We start from the raw sequence: 25,642 nt of genomic DNA, 5'->3' as shown, positions 1-25,642 counted from the left end.
CACCCCTCATATCCCGATATAAGACATCTATCGTCTGATAACGATATAAATCACAAAAATGTAACATTTTCTGTAAATTCTGTGAATCTCGTGCAGCTCGACTTGCGTGAAGTGTTTCCAGCTGCGCGTCACGTAGCTGGAGTCGAGTGTTTTAACCGATGCATGAAACGATACATTTTAAGACATAGGTTGTAAGGCCGCCGCTTTCTTTGTGAGTATTTATTACACGGCGTGCTGCGGGGAAAAGCCTGTTCTAACGTTTGAGTCCAAGGTATATTTTTTAGCACCTGGTGGCTCTTCTTTTACTTCTCATCCGTAAATAATCTGCTCTTTCACGTGATTTCGTTTATTTTGAAAAGTCTGAACAGGATCTTGAGCTTTATTGTGAAAGGTTTAGGTGGAACATAAACAAGTGGACACGCGATGCTGTTACCGTTGTTGTTGCTAAGGACAATGGATAAAAACAGGCGCTTGTCTGTCTGTAGTGTGGTTATATTAAATATAAGAGAAAGAGAGAACTTTAAGAAATTAATATAGCCACTACAGTGACCATCAAAACGATGAAAAAAATATTGCCGTAAACAGTTTATTTTGCGACACCACGAAACAAACGATAGCGTAAAATGAAACGATAGACGTTTTTATATCGTCATCTGATATATATCATTATATTGAACAGCCCTACCTGCAGTCAATCGAGCTAAAGCCTCACTTCACCTTTAATGACAGAAACTGATTTGCATAACGAAGCAGAAAAGTATAAAGAAATGTCAAAAGCCAGCTTTAGAGCGGAAGTGTCACAAACTAGGCCTGGGGCCAGAATCAGCCCAGCAAAGACTCCAAACCGGCCCGCAGGACAGGTGTGAAAAATGTGAAGGAGGGCAAATGTTTAAGACTTTGACAACTTTTCTACTGATGAAGACCTCCCCCATGCTCATTTATACTACACTGAAGTAAAAGGGAAACAATGAAATGACAGAAAATGTCCTGTTTTTCCACCAACTATGATAGAAATTTATATTTTTTTGTTTTAATATATTTATTTAACAGTTAAAAACTCAGTCTGGGCTACTGGAGCTTTTTACTGTAATTTTAAACATTTATGTCTTACAATTTAAAGCCCAAAGAGTCATCCTGACAGATTTCTTTCAGTTGCTACTGCAGAACGTCTTTCTTATGTAGAAAAACTGTTAAATGTTTAGCAAAATGTCAAACTGCGACTGGCACTTTCACCAGTTTGGTCGATCAATGACATAAAATGAGTTTCACATCCCTGATTTAGAGGAAATGCCTGCTTTTTGAAAGTCATCTGTTAATCAGTTCCCTCAGTCAATAATTCTTTTGGGAGAAATTTGTTATGTTTGCAGTTTCAGTGGACCACAGAATCAGCTGCAAAGATTAAATGCTGTGTTTTGAGGCTGATCTCCATGTCTGATATCTCATGCTATAATGAAACTGTAATTTCACTAAACAATGCTTCATCTTTCACATAGCACTCCAAACCACATCATGATCACAAGCCAAAGCAGTGCCGTTGCTTATTATCCCCATTAACATTTAAAAAAAAAAATCTCACTGGTCACAACGGTCTGCAGAGATTTCCCAAACAAGTGTTTTCCTACCTGTGTCGGGGGGTTTGATGAGATCCATGATGACAGAGTCTGCTCCTTTAGTGTAGACGGTGATCTGATCAGTCAGAGGGTGTCGAACCACCACAGACATGCGTTTCCTGGTGGAGTCAAAGCCAAGTGTGTGCAGCAGCTCGAAGCTCAGCTTCCCCAGGTGAGGCAGCTCCACGATCACCTGGTCGGGGAGGCGTCCGACCAGGGAGCACTTGTAGGCCCGGGCAGCGTAGACCAGAGCGGCCTCGTCGGGCGACTCTGCCTCGTAGCGCAGCTCTCCTTCGTCGAGGTTCCAGGAGGTTTTTCCATCGTAGGATGGCGGGATGGGGCTAAAAGCCTGCTCCAAACCTCCCGAGGGCTGCTCCTCGTGCAGCTTGGTGAGCGTGCTCTCTGCCGAGGGCGAGGACAGCAGGCTGGAGCAGCCCTTATTGGAGGATCGGTTGGTGATGAGACTGGAGGAGCTGCTGCTGTTGGAGCCGGAGGTCAGTCGGCTGGGGGTGAAGCGTTTGATGAAGTCCTCGATGGTCTTCACTGGAGACTTTAGCTCGAACCTCATCCTGACCTGCAGGAGCAGAAAGTGTAGGCATAAAATAATGTTTTTATAATCCAAGAGAGAACAGACCCTGATTCCATCTTCATTTTTTTCTCCAGGTGCTCTTAAATCTAACACAGACCACTGAAAGTGATAAAAGACACGAGACAACCCATCAGGCTCATTTTAGGGCAATAAGAGTCTGACGCAGAGAATGTGACACAACAGTGTTTCTCTCACTTAAACAGACATTGGGACAGATTCTTCCATAAAAAGAACCAACACAGTAAAAAAACAGCGATAAAAGCCAAGTGCTCTTTCTATAGATTGTTAAATAGTTGTGTCAAAAAAAAAAATCATTTATGCTCATCAGCCAGTACAAAATACCTAAAAAGGTCAAATATAAAAATCGATTTTGTGCATAAGTGGATTTAAGAAAAAGGCCAGCAAGTTAAAACGACTTACGCAGCACTGCGTAAATAATCCAAATCGGGCTCTGAGGCGAGATTCTGTCACTGGGTGGGAATCGGTGTAGATCACAGACTGTAAATAAAAGATGGATGTAGCCACTGTCACATCAACCACTGTTGTTGGAGTGAACAGCTAAAGGCTTCAACCCATTTGTGTTGCAAAGTCAGAGATGTTAATGTGGCAATCCAGAGGGACTGACTCATTTCTGGAGCCTCCGATGGACGTTGGAGGAACTGCAGCTTTCTGCAGGGGAGACTGGTACTTGGTTAAAAGAGATCCTGAGGTTAAAATACTTGATATTAACGTAAATAACGATGAATTTAGCCACTGGCCTCTGGCTCTATGACTACTGCAGCATATGGCATTACTAAGAAAGATGCTCAAATGGATGAAATGAATAAGAAGTTGACTTCCGAGTGAATTCAGGTGCTGCTTTTGGGGGAATATTTCTTAAGGTTAAGAAGCTCATAAGATGGATGTTCTACATCGTTTTAGTCCTTAGAAATGTTTGAAAAGCTCTGGTACTACAGAGGACTTTATCTCTGATGAAAAAGCTTCTCCTGGCCATAATCCTTCGGCCAATCATTCATCCCAAGGTGCCGCAGTACAACAGAAGAAAAAGCGACTCACTTTAAGGTCTCCTGGCAGCGGGAACCACAGTTCTCACATATATATACAAGAATAAATCATTCAGTGGCCCAGCTACGCACAAGGGCATCATAATAAAAATGTGAACAATTGCTCTGGAACACGGGACAGCAAAACAACCGATAAAAACCGAAAGAAAAGTCAGCGCTTCTGTGCAGACGTGCATCTTATCAGATGACCTCCAAAGAGAAACACAGACATACATAAACGGTGTGCCACCGTGTACAGTTTCATCGAGCAGATTTGTGCTCTGACAGTCGGGATCCATTGTGAGCCAGTGCACGCCGCGTGAGGCGAGGAGAGGATATCGCCTCCTGACAGGAGGACCACACCCAGGCCCAGAAACAAAACGCGGATACGCTAACAGAAAAAGTAGTGAAAGCTACGTGCAAGCGCACACTTTCAGCGTCAGATCTGGAACGTTTTTTTAAACTCGTAACATGCAGCTTTCGCTCAAAAGGTGGAAACTACTCCCACATGGATCAAAAAAACATAAACACAAAACACAAAGCTCATTTGTTAGCGTGCTGGAAGGACTTCAGTTGCATTTTTCTCCACTGATACAGACACAGCTTTAAGATATGAATCTTCTTTGGATCACAAAGGATTTGTGAAAAACCTGAAGTTCACCTCATGAGTGTGAGCTGTATGAGAACGAGGTCACCTGCAACCACAGGTGGGAGGTAACAAAGTACAAATACTTTACTAAACCTAGGCAGAATTCTGACAACGTTTTATTTTACTTTACTCCTCGCTTAAATACATATCTGTGCTTTCTACTTCTTACATTTTCAAAACAGGCTCGTTAGTATTTTTTAAGCACAGGATCTGTACTTATTTCACTGTAAAGAAGTCAAAAATAAATCTACTTCTACAGACAGCAACACACAGCAGACCCATGCTTTAAACCACTAATGATTGTGCAACCCCATAATTTTCTGAGCAGGTCGATGGGCTCTGAGATCCAGAATGCTCTTATACTCTGTCTATTATTGTTTTTCAATTAAATGTTTTCCACCAATACTACTTATAATACCTCCAGTCTGTACATTTAATAGTTATATAGATTACAAGGAACCATCAAAGAAAGTAAAGTGTCTCCATGGGAACTAATGATTTGGAGCATTATATGATTGTGACCTCAAACTACATGTCCACTAACCATCAGTGCAACTGTGAACCAAACCAGTTATGTATGAATTCTTAATGATACTTTGTAGGGCTGTGCGACATGACCAAAATCTCATATCCCGATATAAGAATAAGAATCGTCCAATAACGATATAAATCACAAAAATGTAACATTTTCTGTAAATTCTGTGAATCTCGGGCAGCTCGACTTGCGGGAAGTGTTTCCAGCTGCGCGTCGTGTAGCTGGAGTCGAGTGTTTCAACCGATGCATGAAACGATACATTTTTAGACATAAGTTGTAAAGGCCGCCGTTTTCTTTATGAGTATTTATTACACGGCGTGCTGCGGGGAAAGGCCTGTTCTAAGGTTTATTTTTTAGCACCTGCCGGCTCTTTTTTAATTCTCATCCGTAAATAATCTGCTCTTTCACGTGAAAGAGCAGATTATTTTGAAAAGTTTATTTTGAAAAGTCTCAACAGGATCTTGAGCTTTATTGTGAAAGGTTTATGTGGAACATAAACAAGCAGACACGCGATGCTGTTACCGTCGTTGTTGCTAACAACAACGCATAAAAAACAGGCGCTTGTCCCTCCGTAGTGTGGTTATATTAAATGTAAGAGAAAGAGAGAACTTTAAGAAATTAATATAGCCACTACAGTGACCATCAAAACGATGGAAAAATATTGCCATAAACAGCTTATTTTGCGACACCACGAAACAAACGATAGCATAAAATGAAACGATAGACGTTTTTATATCGTCATCCGATATATATCGTTATATCGAACAGCCCTAATACTTTGTAAATCACAATCCCAGATATGGAAAAACTCCAAACGCTGATCTGCTGCCACTGCAGATTACCCTCCTTACATCACTGACAGAGGAGACTTCACGTCACTTTGCAGAGACGAGTCTGTGGTGTGATGGTTAGCTGTGCACATGTCGTGCTGGTGTAAACAGAAGGCGTGCAAAAAGAGGCTGAACAACAGCCCAGTAATGTGCATGTGGTGACACATGAAACTGTCATGCGCTCTGGTGTTTATTCTAATAAGTCATAGGGAGCTGCTTAAGCAATGAACCGAATCATGGATTTGGACTATTATAATATCCTGCCATTTTGAACATATACAATCTAATGCTTCCTTTTTAATTCATGCCTATAAAACCTTTCCTGTTGCCCCTGCCAAGAACCTGACTTGTTCTACAAAAACTTATTTCGATGAAGATGGAATAATGGCAACTATCCCACCATGAGCCCTAAACATTTACCCACAATGCACTTTAGGTTTTCCCCAGTGAATTCTCAGAAAAAAATAAGCATGCAGGGTACCAATGCTCTTCAATGTCACAGACGTTAAATCGGTGCAGTTTTCTCACACTATGATAGATCCTGAGATACTGACGCTCAGAGTCGCTTAAGAGAAAAAAAAAATTGTTCTTAACAGAAAATATATTTAGGCTTTAGACTTTTCTATCTCATCTACCTCCTGTACTTATGAAATCTGAACCGACCCCTTTGCACACCAAGGGCCTGTAACTCTTCTGTCTTTTTTAGGCTTCATAGTCCAAAAAAACCAAAACAGATTTTATATAAATAATTTCCCAGAGCCGACACTTGCCCCGATAAAAAGCTAAGATGCTTTCTGATGACTGCAGCAAGTCAGGCACTGACACGCTGTCAACACTTTATTATGAGCTTAGTGTCTTTACCAGCTGCACACATGCACCTATTAGAGGAATTAAAGGGGAGGCTTGCTTCACCTGCAAGTCTCTCTCTCTTACACACACACACACACACACACACACACACACACACACACGAAAGTCAAAAGAGAAGAAATCAGGAGGTGTGGAATGAAGTTGAGGTAACATCATTGTGCGGCCCAGTCCACAAACAATCCCTCTCTGACCTGACAGAGGTTTGACCAAACTGATGTTTCTGACCTGAACAGGTGAGTGTTACCTTGTGTCTTGGCTGGTTGGGGGAGGACACGACCACCGTGTTGCAGATTGTGAGAGCGATGAAAAAATCGATGATGTCTGAGAGGTCAGAGGGCAGCTGGGACATAGGCTGGCTGTGGAAGCGCATGAAGTCCATCTGACTGCTGCAGTCATTGACTTTGTCCAGGAGCTTGGGGTCGGGGGTGATGTCTTTCTCCTGCAGAACAGACGGAGGTTTGTTAGGGTAAAGGATGCAGGATGAGGATTGTAGAGCAGTAATGAGGACCCACCATGGGGCTGCTGAAGGCCGTGTGCTTGGACAGGATGCTGGCTCTCTTGGCCTCGGCCCTGCTGCCTGTCCTGCGGTGGGACTTGGTACTCTGGGACCGCAGCACCACGCGGGCGCTCTGGTGACTGGTCACGCTGTCCCGCCTGGGGAGGGTGCCACCGTGAGACATGCTCTCTTCCTCCTCTGAGTCCATTTCCTGGTACATGGCAAGTCTTCGAGCTGAAAAACAAACACACACCGTTAGTGGTGACTTAGAAGATGATGACCGCTTACTGTTTCTTTAAGGGAGCGTGTGAGAGGGTTGGCTGGTCGTCTCACCGTTGGCATCATGGGAATACTCCACCCCTGCCACAGTGCAGCGCCGGAACACCATCTTATTTTCCGTCAGCGTGCCTGTCTTGTCAGAGAAGATATACTGCATCTGGCCCAGATCCTCTGTGATATTAAGTGCTCTGCACTGCAGGTGGGAGTCTGTCTCCTCGTCGTACAGATCCATATCTTGATGGATGAAGTACACTTGGCAGATCTTGACAATTTCAATTGACACAAAAAGGGAGATGGGTATCAGGACCTAGGAGAGGAGAGAGGCAGAGCAGGCTGTCATCCTGGAAACTGATGGAAAGATGGTGTGAACGTCTGAACGTGAAATCAAATCAAATAAAGAGTGAAGATGCAGAAGAACAAATAGCTAAAGATGTAAAAAAGTTTAAATGCGTTAATGAGGGACCCCCCCCCCCCAAAAAAAAAACAACCCAAAAAAACCCAATGTAAGTTAAAAGCGAAGCTTAAAAATAAAACAGGTAAAAGAGATCAAATAGATCGACTCAAATAAACCTCAAATGGTTAAAGGGTTGAAAATATGAAAAGAAAGGATACACTGAAATTGCAGGGATGTGCTGGTGCAATACGTAGCTAAATGCAACAAGAAAAGTCAGTTATGAAGTTAAATGGATGAACAGTAGAGACAGAAAAAAGTAAACTGCAGCTAAAAAAAATCAATTCATATAAATAATTAAATAAATCTTGTAAAAAAGAGATTCAATTATTGGAAAACCCAAAAAGAAAATCTTGAACAGTCAAATATTAAGTACATTAATTAGTACCGGTAATACTAATTTAAAGCAAATTTTAAATGATCACACATGGAAAGCCTGAGGCCAGAGGCTGGGGAGGAAGCATGAGGGTGGCAGCAGATGTCGCAATAACCGAATATTTTACAGATATTTATTTTTTAGTGTCTGTGACCTCACACAGCTCAAACTGCTCAGTTCACAAGTTCGGGATAAAACCAGTACGTCAAACACGTCATAGCTCATCCGTCTCACAATCCATCCCAGTTCACAGGTTACTGGAATGAGTGAAGTACAGACAGAAGGCGAGCTTTCTTCTCATTGGCTCGCTGTGTCCACTGAGAAGTCACAGAGGTTCTCAAGCAGTCGTAACCGGGACGATTTAGCAGCGAATGAAAGGGTTTGGGTTCAGCAGTGCTATGACTACATGGTCAGTAGTAACTACGGTAATAAAAAGCACGGAAACGAGAGGACAGGAAGGCCCAGTCACACCTTCTTAATGTGGAAGTCAACCAATAGGACAACTCCCTCCATGACCATAACCAGTAAGATCATCATCACCAACATCTAATAAAATATAAGTGCTATATTTCGTCATTTGGTGGCTCATTTTTGTATCATTCTATAACTTTCCTCTTGCAACTCATTACATATTGCACATATTACAATGCTTACACTGGCTACACATGGTGGCTAGATATATCTAAAACAGTTAACAAGTTAAAAATGGATGAATAGGAACAGATAGATGTCTGAAATAAGAGGAAAGAGTTCATCTGGGATTTCTGTGGGGCTATATCTGACAAAAAAAACAACAACCCCCAAACCAAAACATCATAATTAAAAGAATTATTGCTTCTTAGTTCCAAAATGCTAAACAAGTGATTTTTTAAGTACACTGGGCATATGCTGGATTGTTTAAAAAATGTTGGTGTAATCCAGAGTGGAACATTTCCAGGCAACGCTTATGGAAAGTAGTTCCGGAGAAATGAGTCATAGCTTTGGGGAAGGCAGCGACGTCTGCACACAGTCCTCGTGCTGCTCAACAGTCATGTGTTTATTTCAGAGTGTATCATTTTTCTGGCATTACTGTTACTATTTGCACAGCGAGACCAAAGAACTGCCCTCTGCGATTTCTCGTTTATTTTGAAAGGCCGACACCGGGGCGGCTCGTCTGCTGCTGCTGTGACACGGGACACGCCGACATTTTCCCTGAAACTTTTTGCCTAAAAAAAACACAACCAGATCAATAACTGTTGGGTCTCACTTTCTCTCCTTTTGAGCTCAGATTAAAGAGACTGTCTTGCTGCTCGAAGCAACACATTTTTCATCTTTGCTTTTCCAAACAAACAGAGAAAAAGATCTAGAGGTCACACGCAGAGGGAGGCTGAAATACTGCCACGATGTACAGCAGAATAAAACATTCCACAGTCCGTGATATTGCCTTTATATCTTTATCTGTGCCTTTGCTTCTTTAAGCTGCTTTCTTTTTAGTACCTGAAAGACGATGATCATGGTGAGGAAGAGATAAATGGCTGACATGATGGGCGATAAGTTGGTCCCCTCTGGGCTAAGAACGTCAAACACGGGTCTGTTATCTCCATACTGAAACATCCACAGCCCGTGACCTGCAACAGCAACAGCACAAGGTCAGCTCATGCAAACAGTGGAAGGACAGGAGAGAGAAGCAGAGGAAGCTCTGTGTAAGAGTTTTGTTATTCCTTGTTTAACACAGGTGAAGGTACGGTGGCCATGAAAGATCAAAAACAACCACAAATAGAATAACGCAGCAAAAGCACACAAAGAAAAACAAAAAACTCACAAAACAAAACGGAAACGTTTTTGGGGAGGTGAAACGTGACGGAGCAGCTGCACAAGTGACAAGCTAACAGTAAATGGCTAATGCAAACACTTTAATGTCTCCACAGAAACTTTTCCGCTGTGTTTTGTGACATTTTACAGCATTTTTTAAAAATTTGCTGGTGTTTTCTTAAGTTGCAGTTTGTTTGACCTCTCAGGGCTACCGTACGAAGGGTTTTCATTAAAGATCGACTACGACAAAGTCACGACAAAATATGTTTTCCCAGGTGTGACGCTAAGTAGCAAATCCAGATTAAACAAATTCATTTATCTTTTAAGGAAAGAGCAGATTTCTGTTATTAGAACCAAAAGATTCTGACAGTTCTTCTCATTTTCCCTGTATGCATTTTTAAAATATCTTATTTTAATATTTATTTATATACACAAATAAGGAGAATTTTGAGGTGTGGATGATACAAAGCTGCACCACTCCTGAGGAGATACCAAGCAGCTGGAAATGAACACAATAGGTCGCCTTAAACTTCCAAACAGCTGTTTACATACCAACAGCAGCAAACAGGCACATGACCAGCAGGATGATGACGCACCAGAACACGTCTACATTCATCTGCCTCTCCAGTTTACTGCGCTTGTAACGTGGACCGTTGTTGTTCAGCATGGCTTTGGTCTCGTGACCTGCAGAGTTACACGGCGGGTTAGTCAGAGGTGGGATCAGCTGCGTGGCAGCCGAGGTGTCATTTCGGGGGCCGACCTGCATAGATGACAATTCCCACGGCCTCCTCCGTGTTGCGGATGGTGCAGCCTCGCAGCAGCAGGTTCTCTTTGTAAAGCGCGTCTCTCCTGCCGCTTCGATGGATTCTGTCAGGTGAGAGGAGGCGTGAGAATGACAGCCAAAGGATCACAGTTACACTCAAGTGAGAAATACTGAGAGAAACAAAATTACCGGTCCAAACACAACATCGATTTTTACCGCCGAGCACCTCGGTCAATCAATCACTCCTATCCCCGCACCTCTCCAGAGGAGTCAGCACAAATTCCCTCTGATACTGGAGCAGTTACCAAGCAGCACCCCCCCCCCCCCCCTCACTTTGAAACTCAAAGTGATATTATGAGGGAGGTGCTGAGCTTTTAATGTCAGCATTAATCCTATTACTAAATCAAGGATTACAAGCACGTTAGTTTAACAGCCCAGCAAGCTTTAGCTGGAGAGCCGCATTTAATCATCTCTGTTGTTGCCGGTTTTAGAGTCACAACTATCGGCGTGTTTACCAACAGGAAAGTCCAGCGCTTGGCTTATGACTGACACGTCATAGATTGATAACAGAGCCGTCACTAGCAGCTCAGACAGTGGGAGAAGCCGATAACAGCACGTGATACGCAGAGAGTGCTCTAAGTCTGAAATTAGACTCGTGTCAGTGGCTGTAATATAATAAAACTCTGGTGAGATGAGGCTCTGTGCCCAACGCTGCACTGTAGCCTGGCAACTGAATACCCGCAGCATCTGGTCTCCTTCTGAGAGACGAACACAAGTCATAATCACATGTGCGCAGGTCAGCCCGACTGCTGCAGAGGACGCGTCTCATCTTCTGTCTCTCACACACAACACGTCTCACTGAGGGGACACGCTGGAAGAACAGCTGGCGTGAATCCAGCTGTCAAACCACACTGACAACACCTGGAGAGGCATGATGGTGGTAAAAGCAGGGGTGTAAAGACAAAACTTCTGAACTCTGTTAGCTTGCGTTTCTTGTACTGGAGGACATTTTTCAGGGGAAGCTCAGGACAGGTTTTATATGATCATATTTATTTAAGGATAATATGGAGGACTTATTTACAAATATAAATCAGAAAAGAATGTTTATTTGTGGGGACTTTAATATTGACTTATTGAATCCAAATCATAATAAGAGTACAGAAGAATTTATTGATTCCATGTACAGCATAGGTTTATTTCCACTGATAACAAGACCGACCAGAATAACATCTCATTGTGCAACTCTATTAGATAATATATTTACAAATATAATAGAAGGAAAGATAAAAAGTGGGCTGTTAATCAATGATATAAGTGACCATTTACCAGTCTTTGCATCGTATAATTGCCATTATAAAGTGAACAACGATGGACATAAGATTATTTACAAAAGAATAAGAACAGAGAAGACCTTAAATTGTCTTAGAAATGAACTTTTAAAGCAAGATTGGAATATTGTATATGAACAAACAGAAGTTAATAAAGCTTACGAAGGATTTTTAAGAACATTTAACACATTACTTGATAAAAACTGCCCAGTAATTGAAATCAATAGGAAACACAACTATGCAGGAAGACCATGGATGACAAAAGGACTACAAAATGCCAGCAAAAAAAAGAATACCCTATATCGAGAATTCATAAAAAAGAGAACAATAGAAACTGAAATGAAGTATAAAACTTACAAAAATAAATTAACTAATATAATGAGATCCTGTAAAAGAGAGTATTACATTAAAAGGTTAGAACACAATAAAGATAACACAAGAGATATATGGAATGTATTAAACAGAATAATCAAAAATGAATCAAGGAATAATGATTACCCTGGGTACTTTATAGAAGGGACAAGAAGTATTAATAACATGGAGGAGATAGTAAATGGCTTTAATGAATTCTTCGTAAACATAGGGCCAAAACTGGCAGAAGAAATAAAGGTTGATGGAATAGAAAGGGACACTGGTGAAAATATTGAAAGGAATAGTAGCTCAATGTTTTTAAGAGCAGTGGAAGAGAAAGAGATTTATGACATGGTTAGAGGACTTAAGAACAAAACCAGTACAGACTGGAATGATATTGATATGGTAACGGTAAAGACAGTTATTGATGGTATCGTAAAACCATTAAAATATATATTCAACTTGTCGTTTCAAAAAGGAGTTTTTCCACAAAAAATGAAAGTTGCTAAAGTTATTCCCATTTACAAAACCGGTGAAAGACATCATTTTACAAACTATAGACCAGTGTCAATACTCTCCCAGTTCTCTAAGATACTGGAAAAACTCTTCATAAAAAGATTTGACAGTTTTGTGGAAAAATATGAATTAATGACAGATAGTCAGTATGGGTTCAGAAACAACAGATCAACAGCTTTGGCACTGATAGATTTAATGGAAAAGATAACGGAATGTATGGATAATAAGAGGTATGCGCTCGGAGTTTTCTTAGATCTAAAGAAGGCGTTTGATACTGTTAATCATGAAATTCTATTAAAAAAAAACTGGAAAAGTACGGGTTTAGGGGAGTGGTTTTGGAATGGTTAAAAAGCTATGTAGGGAATAGGCAACAATATGTACAAATAAATGAATATAAATCTAATTTGATGGATATAGCTTGTGGAGTACCTCAAGGTTCAGTACTGGGTCCAAAAATGTTTATTATGTACTTAAATGATATCTGCAGAGTATCGGAGATTTTAAAGTTTGTAATATTTGCAGATGACACAAATATACTGTGTTCAGGTGGGGAGTTGCCACAGGTTTTGGAAATGATCACACAGGAATTAACGATATTAAAGAAGTGGCTTGATATAAATAAATTATCATTGAATCTCGATAAAACCAAATTTATGTTGTTTGGAAACCAAAAGAAAAACATCGAAGTAGAAATATGTGTTGACAATGTATATTTAGAAAGAGTAAATGAAATAAAATTTCTTGGGGTGATCATTGACCACAAGCTCTGTTGGAAGCCACACATTACTTATGTTCGGGGGAAATTGGCACGGGGCATTGCCGTCCTGGGAAAAGCAAAGCATATGTTGGATCAGAAAGCACTGCACATTTTATACTGTGCTTTACTACTGCCATATATGAGCTACTGTGTAGAGGTCTGGGGAAACACATACAAAAGTAACACACAAACAATAACTATAATACAGAAAAGGGCGATTAGATTAATAAATAATGTAGGGTACAGGGACCATACAAATGCACTCTTTGTCAAAATGCAAGCTATTAAATTCCAAGACTTGGTGAAGCTTAAAACAGCGCAAATAATGTATAAAGTCAGAAATAAATTGCTTCCCAAAGAAATCTGTAAATTGTTCATAGAAAGAGAAGGTGGGTATAACTTAAGAGGGAAATGGAATTTAAAAATACAAAGTGCTAGAACAACTTTAAGAACTATGTCAATCTCAATTGCAGGAGTTAAATTATGGAACAGTCTAACAGAAGAAATAAAAGACAGTCAAAACATAAAACAGTTTAAAGTAAAATATAAAAACCTAATTTTAAATAAGTATAAGAATGAAGAAAACGGGGTTAACCCAGGATGGTAATGTTGCTGGTAATGGTGTTGCGGTTCTTTTTTGGTTGTTTTTTTGTTTTTTTGTTTTGGTTTGTTGTTTTTCCATAACTTGTGTATCTGCAAATATACACATTCTGTATTTTTCATATGAAAGAAACTATACTGTGGTGGGGCTTGCTAATTTCTTGTTTTTGATTTATGTATGTTATGTTTTGTTTTACTTCATATGTTTATATGTTTCATATGTTGTTTGTTTAATTTAAGACAAAAAAAAAATTAAATGAATGAGAGGTAAAACTTGAGGGGGTAGGGACAAATAAGTAAATACTTCAGCCTACTCCTTTTCAAACAAATAATGGAATGATATTTTGTAATGATTGTGAAGGCACATGTTTGAAATGTTTGAAATAAAAATGAACTGAACTGAACTGAACTGAAATCAGCTCACAGCACCAAAGCCTCCTCAGGCTGGCACTGCTGACAAGTCTGCCCTAAAAAAACAGAAAGATGAAAACTAAAAGACGTTTCTTGCACGTTTTCATTTACTTTAATTTTAAATGTGCAAAATATCATTTCAGTTTTCTTTCTCAAAGGTGTACACTACAACAACTATAACAGTTTTAACTCAGATAAACATGTTCCTGAGAACTAGCGAGGTTAACCAAGGTTACTCAGCCTATTTCCCATGATCCCCGCAGTCATATTTTAGGAAAACTGATCCAGCGGAAGACTGAAATGGTTTAAACAATCCAAACCAAAAGAAGGGCTGGGACTCCCAGATTTGGCGTCTTACACAACCAGCATCCTCAGCATGATTTATGCTTCAGTTAAGTAACACATAAAGTGTTAAACATGTGTATAAAGCAGTGGGGCACAACTGGCACAGCAAAGGATCCAGTCCAGCACAAAGTAGGGAAACTGACTGAGATCTTTGAGATGACTGAAGATCTTTAACAACTTCAGTGTTCCTCACATGCCTGAAAATATCAAGTATTTCCAGATCTTGACAAACTGTTTAAGTCATAAAGAATCAAATAACACAACTGCTTATACCTTCTGTAACCGCATGTGATAAGACATGCTGTTGAGACTGCACTGATATTAAAGACAGGTCAGATATAATGCATTTGTTTTATTGGGACGGCTCATTTAGGAACAGATTGGGCTTTATGCTGCCGATCAACTAAAGCGGGACTCGACTCCTGCTCTAAAAGGAGCAACCTTTGTAAAAGATGGAGTTACTCCAAAATACTCACTGAATCTAATTAGAATAAAGAGCCACGAACTCCAACAACACTTTATGACTCATAGAGCCAAAATCCAGAGAAGCAGCAGTCGGCGTCTGGGGAGAAAGACTGCATGATTTGTTGTTCTCTAAATCCTCAAAGAACCTGCGCTGTAGTGGCCATATCTTTGCTATTTATGTACCTTTGCTATTATAACTTGTAGCTGAGAAGATCTCAGAGCCGATCCATCAAAATTTGAAAAATTGCACACGCTGACAGCATTAGAAGAAGCTACAAAAACAAGACATGTTTTCACTGAAGCAAAAGGAGAAGCTAGAAACAATTAAAACTACATTTCCAAAGTTTTAAATGAGGCAGTTTAAATTAAAATTTAAGCTTTTGTGTCAAAATGACATCAAAATATTTAAACTTTCAAGCTTTAGAGAAGCTGACCAGTCTAACTTTCTCCAAAACAGAATCTCAGATTCTCAAAAACCAATACTTTTGAAAGAAAATCACCCGAGCGTCCGTTTCTCAAGGCTGGACTTCTGCAGCTCCCTCCTCTCTGCTATAAATCAAACATCACTCTCTCACAGTTCTAGCAAACAGCATCACGTCAGCCCGATCCCTGCGTTTCACCTCTGGCTCCCTGCACTTTTCACAGCTTTGTACTTAAAGCTTTAAAAAACACATCTGGGTCTGGGCCTGAGCTACACGAGCTACACGAGCTCTTAGGAATCAGTTCGTAGCCTCAGATCCTCAGCGTCCACCTGGCTAATCACCCATGTATCCTATCATCTTTCAGGCAAGTTTTTGCCTGGTGTGTATTTTTAACCATCACATTATAACCATTTTGCTTGGCTCTCTGTTTAACTTCATTAGCCTGTCTGTTAAAGCTCTTTATAAACTCAGAGCCGCTATAAAAATGATAAAATAAAAATAATGTTGTTATTACTACATGGTGTTTCACTGAGGAAGTACCCCTGTATTCACACCACATATTGCTATCAGCAGTAGCTGAGGTCTGCATTGCTGTGAAGAGTAGTTCCATTTCTGCTAAAGCTACAGTGCCAATTTACTGCAGTACTATAAATAAAGAAAAAGTCAGAGTCTGCAGGTAAAGGCAACACTACCTGAGGTTAAGTGCAGGACCATAAATTGGCACCCATTCTTCTACTCATCCCCAGGAAAGTCGGAAAATTATTGGAAAGACGTATTTGATGCCTTTAACGAGTGTTTCCACTATGATATTACAAAAGATCCAAAAATAGCCTGAGCAGACACATCCAGAAGGCTTCTCGGGCGAGGGGTGCCATATATTTGAAACAAATCCAGTTAGGAGGTCCCATAAAGTGTACTTCAATTAGACGGCGGAAACCTGACCCCCGCGGCATTTACCACCGCGGGTAAAAAGAGTGGGAATAGATATGCGTTATGACCTCAAATGGCTGTGTGAGATGTTCAATATAAACCATTTTGTCCAACATAATGCAATTAACAGAAAAGTGACCAAGTCTGACCCACACAGGAAGTATTATGTAACCAATAGCTACAGGCAGCATGAACACAACTGCACGCATCAAATATCCAAGCGCTACTGCAGGACTGCAGACGCGAACGGTCCTGACTCATTCTGAGGAACGTCGAAAGGTGTCTCGAGCTTCGCCTTGGAAAACGTGCGTCAAAATCAAAGCAGCAGAAACTCACATATTCTGACTTCTCGTCTCTTATATGAGCAAAGCTCAAAAAGTCCCAGAGAGATGCTGCAAATGCAACTCTGCAGCATCTTTCATCCGACTCCGTCACGATCTGAGAGTTTGGTGCATGAATATGAATGATCTGTGCTTTTCGTTTTTAGGTTGTTCCAGGATTTGAAGCTTTGTGTTTGCCCAATTTGTCTTACTTGTTATCGTTCGGAGTTTTTGCACTTGTGAAATCAAATCCTGGCGATGAAGTTTATTTTTGTGAGTTCGTGCCTTTTCCTCGCTCATGTTTGCCGTGCGTCATCTCGTCTCCGTGTTTAGGATGTGTCTGTTTTACTCTAACACTCGGGCTGTCACTTGTGTCTATGTTTTGGGCTTTACTTCCCGTTCGTCCGTCTTCACCTGCGTTGATTACTTCCCGTTTCCTGTTCTGTCTACTCTTTGTCCACTCGTCTGGTTCACCCATCCTAGCTTGTGTTTTGCATTTTTTCTCAGTGTGTTACTTCAGCTTTAGTTTAGTTTCTTGACTCTACTTAACTTTTAGGTTTTCTTTGCTCACTTCTTGCTCATTTTGTAAACATTTAGTTTGTAAAAAGTTAATCGGCATCGTGACTTTCAGGTTCTCTATGTCCTGAAACATTAGCCTGTTAGCTAAGTATTTAGACCACCTGTCACAACAATTATATTATTTATGAGGGAAATTAACAAATCTTTTTCCTAATGACTGCAATTTAGCATCTTAATCATTGTTATTTTGTAAAATAATACATTTTAAAATTCATTGATAGAATTATTCATTTTGTATTTGCCAATACTGTTAATTTAGAACATCTGTGGCACAAACCTTACACTGGGTGACCTGGAGACAAATATACTGTGGAGATGACACACAGAGGGTTTTAAAATGTGAAAATCTGTCATCTCACACAGTGATGTGCTTTCCTTTCCTGGTAGCAGTTAAGGAAAAGTGGAGATGGACCAGAGTTATTATAGTTCTGCAATTTTTATTTATTTTTTATTTCATGTTGAATGTTTTTAATTCACTTTCCCTTCAGTGAGATTCCAGAGTGGGTTTTGTTGTTTCAGGTTTTATTCTCTGGAAATGTTTCTTAGTCCTTCCTTTCTTATTTCTTTGTTGTACATCGTGCACACACCATTTCCGCAACAGACAAAAGAGAGTGAAAACACACACAGGGCTCATTATCTGCAGGTTCTCCTGGTCACGAGACAGCACATACACCTTCAACTGTTCAAACCCTGCGCCCTTTTTCCTGGGAAAGCAAATTTTAATCTCGACTTGGAAAAACCGTTTGAGTCATAATTACGAGTTGGAAACCGCTGGCTTCTCAACAAACCACAGTTTCGCATTATTTCCAGTCAGAAGCCAGCAGCAGGCGATACTCCAAACAACACTGCATTCATTTACAGGGAAACGAAAACAAGACTTTGATATCACTAATACACTCGAGCATTAGAAGCTGCTGTGTGGCAGCTGCAGCCTCACGGCAGTTGCGTAGAAAAGGCGGGACTCACATGTAGCCTCTGAATCTGTTCAGGTCGTTGTTGGGCTTTTCACATTCGATGATGCTGTTGTACTTTAGAGGGTCAAACTCGCAGTCCTGCAAACAGAAAGCAAACAATACTCAGGTAAAGAATGCAGCTTCAGGTGACAGGTGGAATATTTATCCTTTCCCCAGGAAGTACAGTTACACAGCATTACAAAACACTAATGCCCAAACAGCCCATCCGAGATAGGATAAAGTGAAGGAAGTGAGACTCCCACCTGCACTCATTCTATTATTTCCTCTGTTAGTTGACTAAAGTTGCAGCTAATGGAACGTATTAGTCTTTAATAGGGCAGTTTGCATATTAACTAGATTGATTAGGCTGCACTGTTTGAGCTGACTTACCCTTCCTCTAACCACCATAAAAAAACTCAATGACTTTCAACTCAGAAACCACCCACACAAGTTATTTAATAAATGATCAGCTTGTCTTGTTGTTAAACAGTTGCTTTTGGACCTGAGGAACTTTCCCAAAATCAAGTCCTCCTAGTTGTAAATCAGGCTCCGGGCGATTAGCGCCTGGTTTTTGCTTCCCACACGCACCAAAAACAGCAGCGTCACAACTGCTGGCCTGTTGCGCTCCGGCTGGTCGTGCACCTCTTGCCGGGTTTGAAGAAGCCTCGTTTAACCTCTCCCACCTCAGCAAAAAGATCAGCATTAACCTCCCTGCTCGCTGCATTCTCTCCTAGCACGTTTCTCAGCTCGCAGCTGTTGCGCACCTGTGGGCCAAAATAGGCTTGATGGCTTTGACTGTTACACATGTGAAATACTACGTTAAAAATGGCTGATATTGCTGAATATGTCTATACTGCTTCATTTCACAACTATTGCTGGTGGGCAGGGCGCTCGTGTGTGACAGCTTTCAAATACACGAGTGCAGATTTGTACATGAGTGCAAGAAATGTAGCTCTAGATAAAATCTAGTATGACCAGTGACAAAGTCCAGGCCTCATTAAGATTTTATAGAGAACAAGACATGAAGTTCAATTTGCAAAGAGAAAGACTTTCTCAAATATTAATTAGAATTAAAATAAAAAACAAACAGCCATGGATTTTAATTATATCTTATTTCGAGGGGACTTTTTACAACGTTAACTCCCCCGCCTGCCATAAAGAGACTCCTGACAACTAAAAGTTGGAGAGAACTCAAAGTTTCAACCTGTTAAAAGTTTTTTCTTCTGACAAAAAAAGAGAAAACACAGCAGAGAGGAAGTGAGAAGCATCCATCTCACCAGGTCGTAGAAGCTGCGGACCACCTGCCTCTGCTTCAGGTTGGTCTCTCCATCCAGGGTGGCGGTCTCGATGTGGCACAGGCGGTCCGGGTCGCTGGAGCTCAGCAGCAGCACGTCAGCGGGGAGGATCTCGTTGCATCGCAGCCTGATGAAGTCTCCCACCCGCACCTCCTTCCAGTACTTCTCCACATAGCGTCTCTCTGCTCTGGCGGAACAATAAGAGGGCGAACCGTGAAAGATGCAGAGCTATTGTTTTCCACAGTTCAACAATCTAAAAATGGAAACTTCAGCCCGTCCTCCATAAATCTGGACAGCAAACACGTTCCACGCAGAAACAGGACGGCCTGTTTGTTGATGCTAAAACTGGTGAAAGCGACTGCGACATTCCTCGCGGTCAAGCACATTCAGCTTCACTTCTTCCTCAATATGTCAGTCAAAGGAAGTACATGATGCCACTATTATAAATAATGAATTACTCTGAAACTTTTCACGTCAGTAAAGCTTATTACCGACATATAAACAGTCCCGGAGCCTGAACAACAGAGCAGCATGACGGGATGCAGCTTTACGTTTACCCCTTGAAGAGGCCTCATAGTAAGATCTGCCTATATCTATATCTGTCACATAGTTTCAAGTCACGAGGAGCCACTGAAGATGGAAGAGGCAGGTTTGAGACCCCCGGCTCAGATGAACATCTTCAGAGAGTACTTCTTTCCATTTAAAGAAATGAAAAAGTCTTTTTTTTTAAATATATAAGAATTTTTATGCAGTGGTTTTACTTGTTTGGCATCAAACCGGGTTGTATATAACCCATGAAATATAATGAGTTTGATTAATCTGTCTTTGATAAACATTACTGATAAAACACAGGTTGCGAGGATCGGCTTCCTTCCTTGCTTTTTTCCTTCTGGCTCCAAGCGATCCGAACAAAATTTTGTGGTTAGAAGCCTTAAAATAGAAACATATTTCAAAAACAGGAAACTTAGGCCTTGTGTTTGTTGACCTTATATAAAATTTGCAAGTCAGCTGACTAACCCTGCCGGGCAGAAAGGGTAAGACTGAAAATGTCTGAAAAACACTTACATAAAGTGCACTAATTTAGCTGAACATAACATTTGTTGTCATAGGGACAGCTTCCTGTGTCGTAATGAAAGTGGTCCTGTCTGTGTCTCTGATTGGTCACAAGATGCGCCTCTTTCGTGCGAAACATGCTTGTAGCTATAGTGATAAATCGTGGTTTGATTTATCGAGCTGATAACCACCTTCTTATGACCTCTGAGCCTGATTGATGATTTTAGGATAAGCGAAACCAGGTAAAGAAAATATATTGTGGATACGTTGAACTCCATAGTGCAGAGCCTAGGAGTTACTAATTCATTACGACCCTCCCTACATTAATATGAAAACATTCCTTTCCGTGAACTTTGACAGTCAAATACATTCAGTGCCAGCAGAAAAAAATTACTTTTAGCTCTAGTCTGCATTCCTCGCCTGACAAATAAATCTTGGAGTGAACAAAAACACAACGAGGACGATAAATATTTGCAAAACCACATGAAAATAAATTTATTATTGAGTGAAAAGAAGCAGGAAGATGAAGGAGGAGGAAATAAGAGATGTCTCACACTCTAGAAACGAATACTCGAGTGCATACTTTGGATATTAGAAGCAGTGACATTGGCATCAGTCCGTTAATAAAGGGAAAAAATAGACTATGACAAGCTGCAACTAATCAACCTGAAGCTGATTCTAATCCAGAATTCCTCTGACTCGTGTGTGCTCCTATAGAGGAATCCATCTTTGACCTGGAGAGTGGAACAAATGATAAGAACTAAAAGGATTTGCTGGTTGTGAAGCCGTTCCCCCACCCGTGCCAAAAACAAAGAATGACTGTATTTGTTACTGTGGGGAACCAGTTCCTGTAATCCACACTGTTAACAGATTCACACATACCCAAAGCTTTCCGCGAAGCGCACCGCCTGATAAAAAGTACGCCGACAGTCACAGGTGTGTCCTGCGGCGCTGCTTAAAATGTTCAATTAATCTCCACACTTCAGCGATCGCTTATTCATTACTCAGTTATGGCAGAATATGCCAGCCTTAAAGAGCTGAGGTCGAACTGGTTGAGAGACTCGGAGTGCAGATGGTTTCCAGCTGTTGGCACCCTGTGCAGCAGATTAGGTGCAAACTATTTACATTCCACAGAACTACATTTATTTGCACCGATCTTCAGGGATTGTATAACACAGCCAGTCCCAAACTTTACGCCACCACAGCCCATAAAAAAACAAAACAAAACAAGCTTCATGACTGATCATCATGTGAGCCAAACACTTCCGTTTCTTTTTGTTTTTGTTATTTTATAAATTATGCTCATAGCTGATTTTTTAGTGAATGCTCATTGGCTAAGGCCTTGTCAGTCACAATTTGTTAGTGTATGACCACGCAAACACTCAGGTCAAGTCTGTTTGTTTGGTCCATCTGTCACATACAGTCTATAGTGCCAAAGGTAAAAAGTTTTTAGAGATATGCAGGTCAGCACTCTTTACATTTCTACTCTGAATGTGACGATTCCACACCGTGTACTACACGTACGTTGTAAACATAGACTGGAAAGAAAAGATGGACACGACCGCTGTGACGTTAAATCTCGTTAACAAGCCTCGAGCTGAGTGTTTTCCCAGTCGCCGTATATTTGGGAACTGGAGGTGATGAGCAAGGGGAAGATCTTACTGAGATACCGTGCGGATAATCCTCCTTTCTGACTCTAATAATGAAAAATAAAAATATTCATGACCCCATAAACTCATCAGGTAAGTTTCAGAGGTGAAAGAGAGCCATAGATATATTTATCGCAGGAAGTCTTTTTGTAACTGGAGACTCGCCACCTGGTGGCCATTACACAGAATACACCTCCACGCTGACTGATCTGTAGTTGTGAACAATGGAGCTGTTGACAACACTTTAAATGAACAAAGAAGAAGAAAAAAATCCGGTCTATGCAAAACATCTCGTATAACCTCGTATATGCGGATACTAATCTCAGAGATAACCCAGTATCAGCCGAGTGACATACCAGTCAGGCTCTAGCTGAGAAAGGCAACATTTTTCACAATGTTGCCACCGCAGAAAAAAAGTTCACTCATGTCCAGCCCTGACACAACAACTTAGGTTCAGCACTCAGCTAAAACTGTGGAGTCACTAAACACTGAGCCTTTTGATGACGGTGAATTATGCTCTGTGCATGGACCACAGTGCTGCTTTTCATTAGCAAAATACAGTCTGCGTACACACACACACACACACACACACACACACACGGAGTCAGGAAAATGGTCAGAAACAGGTCATCAGGTTGGCTCATAATAAGCAGAAACAACACAGAGGCAAGAGGCTGAGCTATCACAGTTTCATACTCCTCTGAAACCGAGGTGACCACAATATTCTGGACTTGCATGAAGGGATGTCTGTGTGCACTTAATTTGCTTTTTTTAGTGAGGGGGGCGCAAAGCTTTTTGTGTACCTACTGTAACCTGTTGACGGTTTGGTCACATCATCAGCAGTTATGGTCAAGATGACTAACAGGTTAAGAAACTCCTCTTTATGCTTAACTACTTAAACTGAATCTCCACACGATTAAATCTGCAGATATTTTATTTGTAATTGAAATTGTTCACAGTCTGGCTGCTCGTCCTCTCTCCGTGACTTCATTAAACAAAATTAAAGCGCGTACATGTGGAGCAGAGAGCTTTTGGGCAGTCGAGCGTCACATACCTGGAATGCTTTGGACAGTTTGATAAACTGTGCCGTCAGAAAGTAGAATACATACTGAAAAAGCTTACCATTTCTAAAAGAGGAAAAAAGGTCTGCATAGCCACGTCTTTGTTTCTGTGTGCTTTGAAGTGTTTCTGGAACACCTGTGTGTGACCCGCTCAGGTGTAAATTAGCAGCAGTGCTAAATTCTGCCTTGTTTACATCCTAAATTATCATATTGAAATCCATTATCATGCGCTGTGCCTGCTATATGAAACAACAGCAAAGGAAACACTGCATCTCTTAATGCTTTGTTTAAACCTGTAAATCAGTGCCTACCTACTGGCTGGATACTAGAGGGGCGTGTGTGTGTGTGTGGGGGGGGGGGGGGGGGGGATTTCATGTGATAGGTTTGCCTGATGGGTAAAGTGTCTAACTTATCAATACAGACAGCACGCTGCCATCAGTCTGACTGAGTCTTTGTCAACGAGCACAACACGAGGGGACTCGACTCCACTGGCTGCCAGCTGACTGTATCCGAATACTCTAGTATTGTAATATTCTGTATTAATACAATTTGCTCTAATCTTTTTCTCTTTTCTAACCAAATTTATTTGTACTTTTCTTTGTTTTGATTTTTAAATCACTGTTGCACATTTACACTTCTGCACCTTCTCGCAGTATAAGAGCTTACTGGGAGCCTGCGGCACTTTTATTTTTACTTTGTTGTTTATTGTAGACTGCACTAGTTTTATCCTTTATCCTGCTGCTGTAACACAACAGTGCGAATCAATAGCTGTAATAGTTAAATGTGAGTTTCTGTCTGTGAACAGCAACAAATATGTGATTTTCAACAGTTATCACAGTTAATTGTTGTATTATCAGAAACGGACTGTGTGGAATTGCCAACTGGTTGTGCTGACAGTGTTGGTACTCTTGACCAGTTTGTAAAACAAACAAACAAACAAACAAACAACTGAAGTGAGAAAACTTTATCTTATAGGATAAAACAGTTACTGACACAGTTGAAAAGGGTGATAAATCACAGTATATGTTACTGCAAAATGTTAAAAATCCCTATAATATTGGACCATGTGTGAACATTAAGATAATAAACTACTGTATACTGTGTTCCTGTGAGCTGGTGCTTCACACTCTGTTCTGTGTATATTTACATATTTGGGTTTCCTTTGAATGGCAGCAGCCTGGCACGAGCCTGTGTGGTTAAATGTCGCACATTTACAGCAGGCTCTTGTTCAATGATGTGCATTTTCTCCTCTTAAACAGCAGAAAGTACAAAGTTAGGGAGCTGTGGACGCCATGAATGAATGTGTGTGTGTGAGTGGGGCTTAGCAGAGAGACGCTATAAAAACACATTCCCCCAAAGTTCTGCGCAGCAGCTGGACACCGCTGGCTGCAGGATCGAGCCGAGGCCCAGCTTACCTGCTGTAGACCAGACAGTCCATGTGGTTGATCTCTTTATCGGACCTGTGTCTCCTGTAGTCTTCCCACAGGTCTTTGATGGCGGTCACGGACAGGATGAAGACCACGGGAGCCAGAGCGAGCTCGGGCTGGAACGCGTTGACAACCGGAACAAAGTTGAGCAGAGCGATGAAGACGAAGTAAACATTGGCGAACCTGTGGAACTGTTCGAAGAGGTTCTTTGGCAGGAATGACAGCACGGTGTATTTGGTCGTCTTAATCTTGTTGTTTGCATAGTGTCGGTTGGGGTTTTCGTCCCCTTTGGCGCAGTCGTGCAGGATGTTTGCGTGGACAGTCCTGGTTTTGTTCTCTTTGGGTTTCTTCTTTCTTTGCCGTGCGGCTGGCGGAGCTTTGGCCATCCCGGCGTCCTCCTCGCTGTGCCGCGCCATAGCCAGCTCCCCCCAGCTTCAAACTTTCCCACAGTTTACTTGACACACGCGCACAGGAAAAAAAAGCCGCGTCCCAAAGTGGTGGCTAAGTTATCATTCTTCCACGGGGGTCGGGAGTCTCTCCGTGGGGTCACACTAGCAGTTCCATTTCCTCCATGTCGACTCCTCTTTTCCAGAGTCAGAGGAAAACTTTTGCTTGTTGAGCGTCTCCGCTTTTTTTCTCCTGCTGCTGGAAAAGGATGCTGAGGTGGGGGGGAAGGGGAAAGGGGGGACGGCTCGGATCTGTGAGCCATGCGGATGGGCTTAAGCCGCTGGATGTGCGCAGCTGCGGGGTGTGCAGATCAGCCCGTGTGCGCAGGCTGAGCGCAAACAGGACGTGCGTGAAGGGTTCAGGGGGTCGCACTCCTCTGGAAATCTGACCCGGAGGGAGGTCCCTTCTCGAGCCAACCTGGGTGTTTTTTGTCTGTAAGTGCCACGCGGTA

At 41.4% G+C, this 25,642-nt stretch overlaps 1 protein-coding gene across 1 annotated transcript in view; it reads right to left on the bottom strand.

Annotated features, from left to right (window-relative positions):
• atp10a (ATPase phospholipid transporting 10A) overlaps positions 1 to 25,377 on the bottom strand; it is a 49,102-nt gene extending 23,725 nt beyond the window's left edge. Inside the window, exons 1-10 of the mRNA XM_085263891.1 lie at positions 24,733 to 25,377; positions 19,537 to 19,741; positions 18,273 to 18,358; positions 10,280 to 10,386; positions 10,072 to 10,203; positions 9,205 to 9,335; positions 6,956 to 7,208; positions 6,639 to 6,856; positions 6,371 to 6,565; positions 1,623 to 2,184 (exon numbers count right to left, since the gene is read on the bottom strand). Coding sequence (XP_085120017.1) covers positions 1,623 to 2,184; positions 6,371 to 6,565; positions 6,639 to 6,856; positions 6,956 to 7,208; positions 9,205 to 9,335; positions 10,072 to 10,203; positions 10,280 to 10,386; positions 18,273 to 18,358; positions 19,537 to 19,741; positions 24,733 to 25,160 — 2,317 coding nt within the window. The 5' untranslated portion in view covers positions 25,161 to 25,377. The remainder of the gene's footprint in view (positions 1 to 1,622; positions 2,185 to 6,370; positions 6,566 to 6,638; positions 6,857 to 6,955; positions 7,209 to 9,204; positions 9,336 to 10,071; positions 10,204 to 10,279; positions 10,387 to 18,272; positions 18,359 to 19,536; positions 19,742 to 24,732) is intronic.
• Between the last annotated feature and the right edge of the window lie 265 nt (positions 25,378 to 25,642).

This window comes from Mchenga conophoros, linkage group LG23 (assembly GCF_057382185.1).
Source record: "Mchenga conophoros isolate Kocher_MC1m ecotype Shallow Benthic linkage group LG23, M_conophoros_male_GT1.1, whole genome shotgun sequence".
Classification (NCBI taxonomy): domain Eukaryota; kingdom Metazoa; phylum Chordata; class Actinopteri; order Cichliformes; family Cichlidae; genus Mchenga; species Mchenga conophoros.
Note: the sequence above shows the minus strand (reverse complement) of the source record. Positions and strands in the feature narration are given on the sequence as shown.